The sequence below is a fragment of the Physeter macrocephalus genome, chromosome 4, assembly GCF_002837175.3.
Source record: "Physeter macrocephalus isolate SW-GA chromosome 4, ASM283717v5, whole genome shotgun sequence".
NCBI classification, from domain to species: domain Eukaryota; kingdom Metazoa; phylum Chordata; class Mammalia; order Artiodactyla; family Physeteridae; genus Physeter; species Physeter macrocephalus.
This window is the reverse complement of record NC_041217.1, coordinates 128,391,212-128,408,606: the sequence shown is the minus strand read 5'-3', so window position 1 is coordinate 128,408,606 and position 17,395 is coordinate 128,391,212. Positions and strand designations below refer to the sequence as shown.

The window sequence follows — 17,395 nt, the reverse complement described above, 5'->3', positions numbered from 1 at the left end:
AAAAAAAAAAAAAATAATAAAAGTTGATAAGTGAACAAAGATTAAAAAATATCATCAACATAGGAATTTCAGGGTGTGGCATAATAATAGTATAGCTGAAATCTATTAACCCCTAAATGTAGTAGGTACTATGCTTAAGATACACTCATTTTATGTTTCCCTATGAAGTAGGCACTATTTTTAATCCCTGTTTTACGGTCAGGAATCTTTCTTCCTGCCAGAACCCGGGTAAGAGTGACTCACGCTCTTGACTGCTAGTCTGTACAGCCTACCTGGCTGTTGTTCACATTAGCTTCCTCTACACAGATTCCTACTTTCTTCCTGTATCAATCTTTATAAGCTAAGTTATGTTATGGTAATGAACAGACCTAAAATGAGAGTGGCGTAGCTTCTAATAATAAAGGGTTATTCCTCATTCATGGTACATATTCATCAAGGGTCAGCTGAGAGCTCTGCCACAAGCTCTTAACTCTGGGAGCCAGGAGTCCTGGACAGACTAGCCGCAATCTCAGACCTTGCGGGTTGCTATGGAGAGAGAGAGAGAGAGAGAATATATGGGAATGAGAGCTATGGATCATCTCACCCTAACAGTTAAATGCTCCAGACTGAGAGAGACACATGACATTTCCACTCACATATTGTAAACGAGAGTGCTGGTTTTCAAACAGGGCTAATTTTGCCAATGTCTAGGGACATTTTTGGCCGTCATAGCTGGAGAAGGGAGGGGATGCTACCTAGTCACCAGAGGTCAGGGATGCTGCTGAACGCCCTACAGTGCACAGGACAATCCACCCCCTCCCCCCGCCAGCCACCACAACACACACACAGCAAAGAAGTATTCGGCCCCAAGGTCAATAGTGCCAAGGTTGAGAGGCTGTGGACTAGAGCCAGTCACAAAGAGCCAGAAAGTACAATTTTATGAAACTGTCAGGGAGGAGATCCTGACATACTTGACAAATAACACCAGTGACCACTATGCATACTCAAGCTTAAGAGCTGTTATAAGGGCCCTTCAGAAAATACTTTCCCGGGATGGAAGTGAACATATTACTTGGCGCGATAGCCATAGAAGGAGTCTTCTAACACACTTAACTCCATCCAAGGCCAGAGGAGGCCCCTGGACTCACTTCTCGGCTGACCGCTGCTCTTCCTCAGCACTGCCTGAAAGAAGTATAATGCAGGCCACATACACGATTTAAAATTTTCTAGTCTCCACGTTAAAAAAAGTAAAGAAGAACAGGTGAAATTAATTTAATAATATAATCTATTTAATTCAGTATATCCAAAATATTATCATTTTTTAATGTTATCATTGTACAAAAAAAAAGTGTATGAGATATTTTACATTTTTTGCACTTTGACACTTTGATAGAGCACGTCTCAATTCAGACTAACCACATTTCCAGCGCTCAGTTGGCACACGTGGTTACAGTATTGGATGTGCAGCTCTGGAGGTTTCTGTTCTGGAACTTGGTGAGGGGCTTTCCTTGGTCTCCTCTGAGGATCAGCAGCACTGCTGTCTGTAACCCAGAGTCAGTAAGTTCTGGAAGCATGACATAACTTGCAGGAACATCTGTCCCAGACTCCCAAAGACGGTCTGCATATGTTTCAGGAACAAAGAGGGATTGGTTTCCTGTGTAGTCTGTGCTATTACCTCCTTTTCTGATTTTCACTGGCAGGTGCCTCGTCTCCAGACATGGAGCCCAGCTATGGGGGAGGTCTCTTTGACATGGTGAAAGGAGGTGCAGGGAGGCTCTTTAGTAACCTAAAGGACAACTTGAAAGACACCCTCAAAGACACGTCTTCCAGAGTTATACAATCTGTTACCAGGTATGTGCGTCCTTCCCCATTAAGTTAATGCACTCCGTGCCCCCAAAGAATCTGCTTACCTGCCAACTGCTTGTCTGGCTCAAAGACTATCAATTTTGTGATGCAACTGCATGGGATCTGATTGACTAGGAATGCCATTGAAGCCACAAAGTTGAGTCCTTCAGAAGCTACAGGCATAGGCTGGGAGAACTCGGCTCCTTGGTATGTTAGAGGATAGTGGTTGCCATCCCTGGCTTTCAAATCCAGCATCCTGAATTCTAATGCAGTATCTGCCCTTGTTAACCTAAGGCAAATTAATTAACCTCTCTGAGCTTTACTTTGATACCCTGGTAAGATTTATGTCTTTAGGTGGTTTGGGAATTAAATGAGACAATAATGCACATGCAATCCAATTAAGCAATACTTATGGATTGTAATCAAAACAGAATTTTGTTTTCATATCTTAATAGCCCTTTAAAATTTATTTACTGGGAGAAGTTTCTACCCTTCTACTGTGTGAAACTTTTACAAGCAGGCCATATGAATTCTTTTTTTATTCTTAGGAATTAGAAAGTTCTAGGGTCACTTTAAGTTAAAATATGTGGTTTAAAATCAGAAATTCAAATGTGAAGTTCAACATATTAATCAACATTTTAATTTTTTTCAACAGTAATTGTATCCTTTACCTTCAATCCCCAACTAGCGCCTGGTAGGCAAAAAAAAAAAAAGGTCCTTTGTTCTTTCTCCATCACTTCCTCCCCTACCCACTAGCTACATGCCCTGTTTGGAGTGGTAGATGTGTGCTCCTGAGGGTGTGGGCTGTCTTCTATCAACATTGCTTCCTTGTTAGGGGGAAGGCCTGAAGGGAAGTCAGAATATAGCTGCTGGATGGAAATGTCCCAGGTCATGATGTGCAAATGATTGAGAGAGAGAAATCGTGGGATATTTGGATCATTTTAATGAGTGCCCTTTCCTGTCTTGCTTTTAGCTACACGAAGGGCGATTTAGACTTCACTTATGTTACCTCCAGAATTATTGGTAAGTTTCTCATGTTTATTAACTGCCCAATAGCTCAGCTTTCAATGGCTGCCCATCACAGCAGCGGACCTGTTTAACCTATTTTTTTTCTGTGTGACCCTTCTTCCAGTGATGTCCTTTCCTCTGGACAGTGTTGACATAGGATTCAGAAATCAGGTTGATGACATTCGAAGCTTTTTGGATTCCAGACATCTTGACCACTACACGGTGTACAATCTGTCACCCAAGTCTTATCGAACTGCCAAGTTTCATAGCAGGGTAAGGAATTTTAGCCCTGATCACAAGGTCGAAGACATAACAGGGTATTTTCCCCCTTAAGAGCTATCCTCGAAGCCTTTGCCTTTAGGCACATGGAGCTGAAAAACTATATACTCTGGACACTTCTCTATCCACAAAATTTTTATTAGGCTGTGATGAAATATTCTGAAGCTTTTCCTTGGGTGAGGATATTTGTAGGAAAGTTTCTCTGTCAATAAGATACCATCTAATTGAGGGCCTCAAATCAGCTGTGGCTGGTTGCTCAGTTGTTAGGGCACGTTGCTATGCGGCTCAGTGGAGACTGACTGCTACATAGGGCAGTTGGAGACCCTTACGCTGGAGCGCTAATGATGCCTTTCACCCTTCCTTATTGCTGCTTTGGCATCATGATGAGGCAGTGTGGCTAAACCAGCAGAGACACACCAATATTAATGGAAATAGCTTTCTGACATTTGGTAAAGGTATGTGTTTCATAAGTGAGGTATAGCACATAAACAGTCCACACTGTAGGTTTGGTGATACTATTGCTAATATTTATAGCAGTGAGAGCAGCAGCAACATTTTTAGAGCATTTACAGTGTGCCAGGAACTTTATGTGCAATGTCTCATTAATTCTCTCAATGGTCCTCTGAAGTAGATGGAGAAACTGAGGCTCAGAGAGGTAAGGTAACTTGCCCGAGACTACAGGCATGTGTCTTAGCCATTACTCTGGGCTGACAGTATTACCTGGAAACCTGGATTATCCTCTTAAGGAGCTTTGAGAACTAGGCAGAGAAATAGTTCTAGTTTCAGGCTAGTTAAGGAGCTGTGAGAACTGGCTTTGGTTTGAATCTGATGTTAAGCCTGATATTTCTGGCCACTGAATTCTTGATTTACTCACTAAAATCAGGCTTTTTCTCTCTCTCAGGAACATTTTCAAAAATCTTGACTTAGCCTTTAGATATGATTGGTTCTTCAGCTACATCTGGATTTATTAATAAATAGAAAGGGGTTTTACACATTGGACCCTTTAAAAGTGAAACTTGATTTCAGATATGCAAAATGATAGCTGGTTGTGTGTACTGTGTATCGAGGATCTCAGCTTTGACGCCAGAACACATTTTGCTCCAAATTTTAGTTGCCATTAATAATCTCTGGGCGTCAGTTTCCTGATCAGTAAAAACTAGAAGAGAGTCTGTATGCTCTCTTAGACCACTTCCTGCCCTAATGTTCAGTAAGATAAGGGAGAATTTTGTGAAGGATTCTCTTTTCCCAGAGTGTTTCCAAAATGGGCAAGAGGTAACCCAGTGGTTCTCAAGCTTTAGTGTACATCAGAATGTCCTAGAGGGCTTGTTAAACACCTGGGCCTGGCACTTCTGGTTCAGCAGAGGGGTGTGGTCAGAATCTGCATTGCTAACAACTTCCTGGGTGCTACTTCTACTGTTGCCCTGGGAGCCACTCTCTGGGAAGCACTGATAAAACCATTCTCAAGTGGTGTCGTCCAAATTCCAATTCTATAAGGGAGATTTTAAATGCAGCTCTTTAATATTCCCTGTAGTTAACTGCCCTTCCACCTCTTATTCCATCTATTACCTAATTCAGAGCAAGTGAATTAGCATCCAACAAAAATGTGGGTAGCTATTTTATTTCTAATTCAGATGCAAATATTTTGAATTGATTTTTTTCTTGTTTGGAGACTCAGTGCGATCACTTTCTTTCTTTCTTTTTTTCTGATTTGTTTTTTATTGAAACATAGTTGATTTACAGTGCTGTGCCAATCTCTGCTCTACAGCAAAGTGACTCAGTGATATACATAATGCCATCATTTTCATAACTGAAGGACCATGGAACATCCTGTATAATATTTCATAGAAATTTTATTTAATCTTGAAATATTTGTGATTATCTGAAAAATTTTCCCTCTGGAAGTAAATAAAGATGTAATATCATTATAGAAGCATTCATGTGTATAAAGGTATCTCTTCTATGTATATATGATTTATAAAAGCAAGCTCTTTTATAAAGATATTTAAAGAAAAGCATCAGTTAGTGTAACTACATATTTTGTGACCAGATGTAACAGTCTTACCAAAGAAACCAGGAATTGCATATGGAACATCTGCCCCAGACTGCTCTCACTTGCCCTAGAAGAGCAGGGAACACGTTTATTTTATTTGCTTCCTGGAACGGTGCCTGGCATGGCTAAGAAATGTCTCTCAGAAGAATGAATGTGCCAAGAATTGTTGAACACATAGATATCAAATAAAAATTTGATTCTTGGGACTTTCTTGGTGGTGCAGTGGTTAAGAATCCACCTGCCAGTGCAGGGGACGCGGGTTCGATCCCTTAAAATCAAGTACTTCTGCTCATCAGAATTCACCATTAAGAGAATAAAAAAGGAAGCCAGGGACTTCCCTGGTGGTGCAGTGGTTAAGAATCCACCTGCCAGTGCAGGGGACGCGGGTTCGATCCCTGGTCTGGGGAGATCCCACATGCTGTGGAACAACTAAGCCTGTGCATTGTAACTACTGAGGCTGCACTCTATAGCCTGCAAGCCACAACTGCTGAGCCTGCGCACCACAGCTACTGAAGCCCGTGTGCCCTAGAACCCACGTGCCACAACTACTGAGCCCACACGCCGCAACTGCTGAAGCCCGCGTGCTGCATCTATTGAAGCCCGCATGCCTAGAGCCTATGCTCTGCAACAAGAGAAGCCACCGCAATGAGAAACCCACGCACCGCTACAAAGAGTAGCGCTGCTCGCCACAACTAGAGAAAGCCCGTGCACAGCAACGAAGACCCAACGCACCCAAAAATAAAATTAATTAATTAAGTAAAAAAAGTTTGATTCTTATTCTCAAGGCACTTAAGCCTAGTTGGAGAGAGAAGTCAGGACGTTCTAAAGACAATAATATTTACAGTACCTACTGAGGGAGTTTAGTAAAGGGAGACAGCAGTGAGAACTGGACCTTGACGCATGAGTCTTGTCTAGGTGAAAGCGGTGTGGTTATTTCTTCTCCATGCAAATTGTAGTCTGTGTCTTACCAGGCTCCGCATGATCTGGCCTCTGTGCCTCTCTAGCTCATCTTTCACTGTTCTCCACTGCCTGAGAACCATGCTCCCACCAGGGGAGACGCACCTCTCTTTGCATGAGCTGCTCCCACTCCCTGAAAGGCCGCGCATGCCACACCCCCACCCCTTCTTTGTTCGCCAAATTTCGCTAAGGGGAGGATTTCCACATACCACAAGCCTTTTCCAATTCTTTCCCCTAAAACGCAGGATTGCACTGTACCTTTAACCCTTTATAGAATATAGTCCCAGAACTCTGCGGACTGGAAGAGGACCCTCTGACCTAGCTCCCTCAACCCTCAGTTGCATCTTAGAAGGACAGTCCCACAGCCTTATTATTTTCATCTTAGCTCTGTTTTTGATGTGGCTACATCTCTTTTCAAGTTCCTAGTCTTTTCTCTTCCCAGCACTAACACCGCAAATTGATTTGCATCCCACTGTTGCATGACTTAGAAAAGAGTTCTTGGTTCTCATCTTCCAGTCCTTGAGGCCCAAAATCATTTTCTCCTCCTTCCAGACCAGTGGAGTGCTAGGTCTGCAGTTAAATCTTATTTTAATAAATGTAGATGGCCAAGGCTTCTATAAATACCACTGTTGGAAAAGCCCAAACACAAGACTGGTTTTATTTATAGACTCACAGGAGTCCAGCTGTGTCTATATCTCTATGCCTTGAACCCTGAACTCAGTCATTTTACCTTTTTATTATGTGATGTGTGGTTGGAGATAAAGATGGTAGTGACAGAGACAGGCTGTTTCCAGGAAGATTTTACTTTGCTGAGGGGCATCATTCAGTATTTTGATTCATTTTTAGGCTTAGAAACCACATGGGTTGACAGGAATCATATGAAATAATTAAATAGCAATTCCTTAGTATTTGCATATGTAACAGAATGTTAAAATAGGACTCTGTGTTTAGTTTCAATTTTAGCAGAGGATTTGACTCAAAACAAAACATGGCAGATAGCCCTTCCTTCAGAGTGCTAGAATACCTATTCAGGACTGCAGAGGACATATTTAATGTCAGTGTTTTGACTCTTCTTAGCCAGTATCCACCTTGAGGAAATAAACGTCCTGATGTTGACAGTGAAGTCCTGTAGACCAATGAGATGCATCATCTAAGCCAGATGTTCTGAATCTGAGTTTAAAAGACATGGATCCACTGTATATTTCGATCCATGCATGGGCTTCAGAGAGTTTAACCATCTGTTTTCACTCTTATTTTTTCTTTATTGTGGTAAAATACACATAACATAAACATACCATTTTAAGCATTTGTAAGTGTACAGTTCAGCAGCATTAAATTCACTCACAATATTCTGTAACCATCACTAGTATCTATACCCAAACCTTGTTCATCATCCCCCAAGTAAACACTGTAGCCATTTACTCTGTGTGTATGTGTGTGTGCGCTGGTTCCATTTCTGCACAGAAGGTTTTATAGCTCTGCCCTAGAATGTCAGGAACTACTGCTTTACACATTTCTTGGTGTTGCTGTTGGCAATAAATGGAAAAGCAGATGAATGGCCACCAAGTCTAGCCTGCCCTAAAGTTCTTACATTCTGATAATGCTATTCCAGTGCCACTTTGAGCCTCCATCCTCTGTCTAACCAGGGAGGGGTATGCTGAAGGAGCCCAGTTAGTAGCATTGAAAAGATAAACCCAGCTGGTTCTCCTAGAATCTTCTTTTATTTAGACTATTTCTAAACTGCATAATCTTGTAGAATTTCTTCCTCTTTGCAAAGAACTTAATTTTAGGAAAATATATGATCAACTTGGGTTTCTTAAAGGATTGTTTGAAGGTCACATTTTTTTTTCCTTTTTCCTTCCAGAATTCATCAAAGAGGTCACCGTAGCTCCCAGTTGTTTCTGCTCTGGTTTGCTGGTTGGTGAAGGGAGTTGGCCATAGCAGAGTGACTTTATAGATTATATTCATCTGTCCTCTGCCACTGTGCATCAGTGTAAGGACAGGAAATAATGGGGCAGAAAAATATCCCTGGCCTGGGAGCCAGAGGACCAGGAAGCCCCACATTCTAGTTCTGTAGCCTTCAGTGAATTGAATGTCTTATTAACTTTGGTAAAAAAATAGCTGTCACTTGATCCCATAACTATCTCACAAATGTAAGGTGGAATTGTAGTTAATAATCATCAGACAGTATACACATTTTTATTATTATTTTTTATTGAGGTGAAATTCATACAATATGCACAAATTTTGAATATTAAAAATTATCTTAGATTCGCATCTCAGCTGTTCCTTTTCTTGGGTAAGTTACTTCACCTCATCTAAAACTCAGTTTTCTCCTGTATAAAATGCAGATAACAATAAGGATTCCTATCTCATAAATAGAAAATTTTTCTTTAGGTTTGCTGTAAGGAATACATTTGATAGCAATGTCTGGCTTAGAGTAAACATTCAGTAAGTGGAAGCTATAATTATCATTAATAATAATAAAATGCCAAATAAATTATTGTCTGAAGTACTCCTGTCCTCCAAAAATGGTGTCAGGGGCTTCCCTGGTGGCGCAGTGGTTGGGAGTCCGCCTGCCGATTCAGGGGACACGGGTTCGTGCCCCGGCCCGGGAGGATCCCCCATGCCGCGGAGCGGCTGGGCCCGTGAGCCATGGCCGCTGAGCCTGCGCGTCCGGAGCCTGTGCTCCACAATGGGAGAGGCCACAGCAGTGAGAGGCCCGCGTACAACAACAACAACAAAAAAAAATGGTGTCAGATTCTTAAGACACTGGATATGGCTCTTCAGTCTAATTCTCCATAGCCCATTTTGCTCTTATGCTCAGCAAGTGGGATGCTTCTGTCATCTCCTCTTGTGCTTGGGGAGACAGAAAGATGAAAACCAAATGGCATCCAGCCCTGGTGCTGTTCTGGCCTCCTTTCCCACGGGGTGGTATCATGGCAGCCTGTAATCCATATGGCGTTTTCTGATGCTCTGCAGCTCTGGGCGGGGGTTCAGAGAGACTGGAGACAGCATCGTGAAGTGTCACCTGCCCGAGGATTGTGCTTATTGCATGAAGCTGTGAACCTCACAGAGCTACAAAAATCGCTTGCAGAGATTGAATTCGTTTAAAAAATTTTTTGATTTTGTTTATGCCTTCAATGTTTTTCCCCTTTAGACAGAGCACATGCTTTTAAAACATTCTAATTGTATGTTTGCTTAATGGAGTATAATTATATATCAAGTAAATATGTAATTATGCAGTACTTTAAATTAATATTATTTACTTGATTGGTTTAATGATTCTGAACAATTAGTCTATTGTGCTAAGAACAATTTAGCCAGCTTTTAGCTGAGACTCATAGATGTTGACATTTAGTGTTTGTAGGAGTGATGTACAGTTTCTAAAAGGTTTAAAAATACTGCCTGAGAAAACAAATTTCCTACACTTTTACATGGTCGCAATCTAAACAACAAAATCAGTTCCTTCCTCAAGATATTATACATTCAGACAAAGACAAATCTTATTGTAAGAAGATATTGCCAAATAGGGTTCATTCCTTCGTTCTTTCACTCATTGATTCACTCAGCAAATACCTACTGGAGTGCCTGCCATTGGACTAGCACGCAGACTCTGGGCTTGGGTTACAACAATGAAAAATGGTCTCTCTTCTCATGGAGCTTAGTGTCTAGAGGTGGAGACAGACATAAACAGTTAATTTGAATACAATAAGCTGGCAGTTACTGTGTTTACCATGTGCTCCTTAATTCTTACCACCATTTTTATTTTACACCCAAGAGAATTGAGGCTTGGAGAGGTTAGCAACTTGTCTAAGGTGAATCAGGTAGTAAGTGGTAAAGCTAAGGTGAAAAGCCAACTGTGGCTTCACCATTTTGCTCTACTGGTGAAAGCTATAACAGATGAAAATGGTCTAAGATGACTAAGCACTTCTGCCTGTGGATGTTAGAGGAACTGTCAGAGACAAGAGAACACTTGAACTTTGGCTTTGGAGTATGAATAGAAATTTACCAAGGGAAGGAAAAACATCACAGGCAGGAAGCAGCTTGTATAAATGTACATTTTGCAGTTCCTCTGATGGCAAAATTTTTCTTCCCAATTATTCTGTTTTTAATCAATATATTATTTCCATTCCTTGAGAACTTGTCAATGGGGAATCTATCTGAGGATAAAGAATGGGCCAGAAATAGACCCAAATCATGTTGGGTGAAAGAGGCAAGCTGTTATGGAGTTTAAATCGACAGAGGCCCAATACTGGGTCACCCTGGATTGTCTGGTAGCTTTGTTAGGCATTTCATCTACTTTTTTTAATAAACTATACCTGTCATTCTCAAAGGTCTAGGAAAATTAATAACCTGGAAGGTCCCCTGACACTACCCACAATCATTGTGTAGGAAAAAAGTTACAAATTAACCAAAAAGAATGCGGTTTTTGGCAGCCACAGAGAGAGAGAAACTCCATGTGTTTGCTTTCAGGTGTCAGCTCTAGAGACCACAGATAATTTCCCACTTATATTTTGACTAGTTATTATCTAGTTACTAGAAAATCATGAACCAAACATTATTCCTGCCTCTCTCTCCCCACTCTTAAATGTAAAGAATTTGGGACGTTTGGGTTTTCTCAGACCAGTGGTGTTAGTGTTGCAGAGCACCTTCTGATGACACTATCTGTATAAAACCTGTTGTTTTCTCCAGAATTCCCTGTATCAGCCAATGGCACCTGCCATCCTTTTATCCAGCCATTCAAGCTGGAAACCTAGCAGTCATCCTTGACTCCTCCCCCTCCACATACCCCTCCACACTCATGCATTGCCACCCTGTGATCAATCCCTGAGTCTTGTACAGGCATTCCACTTCCTCTCTATTTTTTGAATCCCTCAAGTCTTTGTGTGTCTCAATGCCACTCATCTAGCCTAAGCCACCATCATTTCTTACTTAGATTCCTTATATAGCCACCTGACTGTACTCTCTGACTTTTGTCTTGTGTCATCTATATCTGTTCTCCATACTGGACCTTGAGACGTCTTTGGAAAATGCAGGAGTTACTCTCCTTCTTAAATACTTCTCTCAGTTCTTAACAAGGCCTGGTCTGATCTGACCCTTCAGTCTATGATTTTGCCATATAGAGTTTCATTCATTTTTTCTAAACATAGCTAGCTCTATCTGACCTTAGGACTTTGCACTGACAGTTACCTGATAAAATAATAATAATAATAATAATGATAGCCAGTATTAATTGATCACTTTGTGTATGTCAGATACTGAGCTAAGCCCTTGAAATACATTCTCATGTAGTAGCCACAACCCCATGAGGCAGGTAGGTAGGTATCATTCATGACATTTTATGGAGGAAGGCTTAGAGATGTCATGAAGTTTGCCTAAGTTTTTCCTTACTGTTAAATTAATAAATACCTAATTGATTGAGGCTCATGCCTAGAATTTTGAGGCAAATGATAATCTCAACCAGTATACTGTTGTAGCAAAGTGACTTATACTCAGAAGACCTGGGTTGCAATGCTGGTACTGACCAGCAGTGTGACGTTAGACAAGACAACCTCTGAGAATCAGTTTTCTTATCTGAAAAATAGAGATCATATTAGTACCTGTCTTATATGACTGTTGTACAGATCAGAGCCGAGCAGAATTCTAGGAACATAGCTGATATCCTATAATGTGTTAAAATGAACATGTGTGTTAGATGAATGAAAATGCTAGAGGTTGCCCCCATGGAGTTGTGGGTTCCCTCGTTAAAAGAGGAAGAAATAAGACCCTTGAAAAAGCCTATCTTTGGCTTATTCAGCAGCACTTTTTCGTGTTTTCACTTTTATCATCTTGGATAAAATTAGGGATAGTGCAGGATTTATAATGTAATCCTATAATTAAGCATCTAGTAAGCAGGTCAAAACATTTTATACTAAATAGAAATTAAATTCAGTGGAACATTGAACCTTTGAAATCCAAATATTGGAACCTTTAAAAATCCAAATATGTATGTTAAATCATCTAGTTTAATTTAAAATGTTTTGGGTTGACCAAAAAGTTCGTTCGGGTCTTTCCGTAAGAGCTTACAAAAACTCGAAGGAACTTTTTGGCCAACCCAATATTTCAAAATATGTTTACCGAAACAGAATTTTTAAATTTAAAAAATTGCAGGATTAAACTCTTCTTTCTGTGTTTGGACCCTGTTCCCAACTCTTTCTGCTGTATTAAAAGAGAATGTAGTGTCAATTCCAGAAGTCGTTTGGTGTGCTACCTGCCCATGGAGAGGAAGTCGCTTGGCGAATTCATTTCCTTCCGCTGTGTTCCTTTAGGTCTCAGAATGCAGTTGGCCCATCAGGCAGGCCCCCAGTCTGCACAACCTCTTTGCTGTGTGTCGGAATATGTATAACTGGCTACTACAGAATCCCAAAAACGTCTGTGTTGTCCATTGCTTGGTGAGTAACCTTCTCTTGTTGCTGTTGTGGCTATCATTCGTGCTGGTTTGGTTTGGTCAAATACAAATGACCTTACACAGACTGGTGAACAGGTAATGCTTAAGTTGAATAAGCATTTCTTAAGAACCCACTTAGGAATTAGGTGATGTGAGGGATATAAAATGAGGGGAAAACTTATTATTCTTGCCCTAAAGCTCAAATACCAGTGGGAGAGGCAGATATGTATACAACCCACATAATACAAGGCCTCTGGAATGTGCTAACTATTATAAAAGAGATAGAAACAAGAGCTGTGTGTGCATAGGCAAAAATGCCATTGAGTTTTGGGTGAATAGAATTTACATAAGCACACTGGAATATTCTTTTCTTACCTTTATGTTTGAATAAAAATGAAATAAAAAGACATCTATGCCCTTATAAGTAGTCACATAGATTGACTGTATTTTATAGCAATTCCCAGTGGGACTGAAGATTTTTCTGACCACTGACTTCCTAGAGTCCCTTTCCCCAGCCCTTCCTCTGGAGGGCTCTTGCCTATTGTTTAAAACTCAACTTTAGGTAAAATCTTTTTTGACAATATGGACATTCGACCTATATATCTAAACGTCTTTGGATTTAAGCATTTAAGATACTGCATCATCATAATCTGGTGGCCCACCTGTTTTCCCACTAGACTGTGAGCATCCTGTAGGCAAGAACTGTGCCTTTTTTACTTTGGAATCCCAGGTATGAAAGATTTTTTTTTTAACACTGTATTTTATTTTTACAAGAGATAAATAAACTGACACCAAGCATTGTAAATGGATGACCACAACAAAAGCAACAATGATTGCAATTACCAAACACGAAACACACTCATAATATGTCATAATATTGACATTCAGTCCAGTAATCCTCCACTGTAACAGCTCCTTTACTTTGCAGTGAAAATTGATTTGTATATTTTTTGCCTCTGAGTCCTTGTGGGATTTTTTTTATTATTATTCTATTCAAACAGAAAGTCACAAGGTATGAAAGATTTGAATAAGCGATTGGATATATGAAGAAATGAACACACAAATGAAATCTGAGCATAAATACTAGAACTAGTCATTGCTTCTATAAACTTCAAGGTGTATTTTTTGCTATAATCTTAGTTGATTTTCCCCCTCTTTCTTGAGAGCCAGTTGGCTAAAAGAGGGATGAAAGCTGCGATTTTTTTCTTCTTTTCATCTCACATCCCCAAATTCTTGGTGATAAAAGAAGAACACTTGGTGTTTTGTAGGAGTTTAATGTGAAAGGCCAAAGGGTTTTCCTTTCAGAGACGGAACAGTTTGGATAAAGGACAGATTATTTTTAGAGACTAAGCAGACTTTAGGTACTTTGGTGATTTTTTTCTTCACTCGAGAACTTTCTAAAAGTTCAGCGAGCCTAGGTCTGGGCAGCTTTGTAAGAGAAGATGGCTCGAGAGAGACCAGAGGCTCCCAGTTCTAATGATACAATCCTAACAAATAAAAACCCAATGAAGAAGAGAAAAGAAGAGACATACAAAGAGTGAAGACCCTATAGCCTGCTCTCTAGGCTTACTGAAAAAGGACATGCATGAGTTGGAAGTCTGCACCAAGTCTTTGGAAGTGGAATTGCAGCTGGAGATGGGAGCATTTATTTTTATCCTATATATACTGCTGTTTTATTAAAAATAAGCATATATTCATCTTTTAATTAAAAAAACTAAGAAAACTTTTAAAAAGACCTGCATGGCCGATAAAAGGAGGGAACACATATCTAAGAGCCATGAACCTGTTACAAGAGTGTCAGGAAGACTAAATTCTAAAAGGAATTAAGATTGAGAAAAATGTCTTTTTAAAAAACGCTGTCCTTGGAATAAGGACAACATCAAATGCTGGAGGCACACAGTATAATCTTAAGTCCTTTATTCTGTTCCTTCATCAGGGGAACAGATGTCAAGCTAGAAAGGGAATAACACTGATAATTAAGACAAAGCTGAGAGGTAGGGAGATAGTAAAAGAGCGTCACAGTACTTAAAAATAATCCACTCTCTAGACTTAAATTATGTGACAGAATGCTAAAAGCACTTGGGAAAGCAATTATGGGTTCCTTATGCAATATGAGGAAACAGGAAGAAGAGTGCCAGTCAAGCAAGGAGAGGAGATTTTTTTCCAAAAGATGGAGGAGGTTGATCATGGAAAGTTACAGGCTGGTGAGCCTGATGGCAATTCAAGGCAAAATTCTAACACAATTTGTGCACAGATGATTTTAAACTCTTAGAAAAAAGGAGTCCACATCGATTCATCATGAACACACATATCAAACCAACTGAAGTTTCGGAACAAGACTAATAGATTAGTAGAGATAGTTTATTGGATTCCTGTGAGATATTTCCCCTTTTCTTATATTCAAGATGGAGAAATTTGGGCTAAACTTTTATACATTTAGACAAATATTGGCTGAACATTGCTTCCAAAGATAGGTGACTAATGGATCAGCATCCTCCCAGGAAAAGGTTGCATTTGGTTGCCCTTTTATTGACAGCTTTGAAAATGTGGCGGCAAGCTTATCAGTTTTCTCAGATTGGTCATTTAATAGAAACTACCAATGTGAAATTAAACACAGGATAAATGTGAAGTCCTGAATTCTGGTTCTAAAAGATTAAGTGTATTTGTCTATTAGCTTAGCACATCATTTGAAAAAGAACTAACGGTTTTAGTGGATAGAAAGAGCAATAAGAGCTTATGGTGTGATTTAGCTTACATTTAAACTAGTTTAGCCTGGGGTTATGTTAATAAAAGCATAGTGTTCTTACCACACTAAGGAAGATGATATTTCCTCTCTAGTGTGGTCAGATCACATCTTATATCTTGCATTTCACATCTGGGCAGCACATTTAAGGCTGTTGTTTTAAAACTGGAGTCTGTTAAGAGGAAGTCCACTGAATGATGATGTCTCTTAAAATGGAACATCAAATGAGGAAGAATTGAAGGGATTGTGTAGTAGTCAGGGTTCTCCAGAGAAACAGAACTGACAGGATATGTGTAGAGATACATATGTAAGAGGAGATTTATTATAGGAATTGGCTCAAGTGATTCTGGAGGCCTAGAAGTCCCACAATCTGCCTCCTGCAAGATGGAGGACCAGGAAAGCCAGTGGTAACATTTAGTCCGTGTTTGAAGCCCTGAGAACCAAGGGGGTCACTGGTGTAGTTCTGAAAGCCAAGAGCTCCGATGTCCAAGAACAGGGAGAAGATGGAGGTCCCAGCTCAAGAAGACAAAGAGAATTCTCCCTTCCTTTGCCTTTTTGTTCTATTTGGACCCTCAACAGGTCGGATGATGCCAGCCCACTTTGGTGAGGGTGAATCTCTACTCAGTCTACTGATTCAAATGCTGATCTCTTCCAGAAACGTCCTCACAGACACACCCAGAAATAATGTTTTACCAGCTCTTTGGGCATCTCTTAGTCCAATCAACTTGTGACATAAAATTATCACAGATTGGATATGTTTTCAACCTGGAAAATAGAAAAGTTGATGGAAAGGGAGAGTATTTCAGATATGTGAAGGATTGTCCCAGGGAGAAAGGAGTAGGTTTACACTTTGCCCCACCTGAGGACTCGTTACCTTCACCCTAAACTGAGGGACCTCAACTGTTAGTTCTGATCCTACAAGTCCAAAGTTACTTTGAAGACTAGATTATTTTTCAGTAAATATGTACAAATCAAATTTATATTGCTGGGTTTCTTAGGTTAGCAGAGAGTCAATTGTATCCTAAGAATCAGTCTTCCCTTGCTGCTTTGTGATTTAAATAGCTGGGACAGATTTGGGTTTTCAGGTGAACAATTTTGAACTGACAGGCAACTCTAGTTAAGATTTCTCTCCTCCACACCCCACGCCCAGACTCCCCACCCTTAACCTCTTTCTTTTAATTGCAAGTACAGCGACTCTCAGTGTTAAGTGCCTGACCGATCCATGTTTATGACGAGTTTATACGTTTTCTTTGATAGGATGGACGGGCAGCATCATCAATTCTGGTTGGTGCTATGTTCATTTTCTGTAATCTCTACTCTACTCCTGGCCCAGCTGTTCGATTACTCTACGCAAAGCGACCAGGAATCGGACTTTCGCCATCCCACAGGAGGTAAAGTCAGCTAGATGCAGGGTTGGCGCAGATGTGGTCTAATTTGTATCATGTCCCCAAAAAAGGGAAAAAACCTTTTCAGATAATCGATGTATTGTCTTCTCTTTGGGCACAGTTTCTTCTTTCTCTTATTTAAACTGCATCTCCTTACTTCCTCTTGGATTCAAACTGCATCTGATGATAAATTCTGATTTTCTTTCCAAAGCTAGCCCTTAACTGATAAATTTAATCTGCTAGATCAAATATTGAGCTAGTGTAAAATGCCCATAAGCTTTTTCATTTAATAAATACCCCTTTATCAGTTCTTCGGGGGGAAGTACAGCAGTGTTACTAGTTAAAAGCTTTCCTAAATTATGGCAGCATTCTCTTTTGCCAGTTAATGTTTAAACAATTAACACAGTAAATTTTTATGGTAGGTTAATAATTTATGAGAACAAACTTTATAGCAAATTGACTGCTTATTTCTTCTGCTGTGGTCGGCACCAACAGAATGTCTGTCTTGTGTTTTAGGTACCTGGGCTACATGTGTGACCTCCTAGCAGACAAACCCTACCGCCCTCACTTCAAGCCTCTCACTATTAAGTCGATCACTGTCAGTCCAGTTCCTTTTTTCAACAAACAGAGAAATGGATGTCGCCCTTACTGTGATGTACTGATTGGAGAAACCAAAATATATACAACTTGTGCAGATTTTGAACGAATGAAGTAAGTCA

General features: G+C 40.1%; 2 protein-coding genes across 3 annotated transcripts in view; both read left to right on the top strand.

Moving 5' to 3' along the window:
- The window catches only part of LEPROT (leptin receptor overlapping transcript), a 145,420-nt gene that overhangs the window by 69,772 nt on the left and 58,253 nt on the right, over positions 1-17,395 (top strand). The window lies entirely within an intron of this gene.
- Positions 1-17,395, top strand: part of DNAJC6 (DnaJ heat shock protein family (Hsp40) member C6) — a 153,393-nt gene that overhangs the window by 103,029 nt on the left and 32,969 nt on the right. For both annotated transcript variants that reach the window (XM_007103136.4, XM_024119930.3), the window contains exons 2-7: positions 1,680-1,830; positions 2,798-2,847; positions 2,957-3,105; positions 12,430-12,552; positions 16,549-16,682; positions 17,193-17,387. In XM_007103136.4, the coding sequence (XP_007103198.1) occupies positions 1,680-1,830; positions 2,798-2,847; positions 2,957-3,105; positions 12,430-12,552; positions 16,549-16,682; positions 17,193-17,387 (802 nt within the window). The remainder of the gene's footprint in view (positions 1-1,679; positions 1,831-2,797; positions 2,848-2,956; positions 3,106-12,429; positions 12,553-16,548; positions 16,683-17,192; positions 17,388-17,395) is intronic.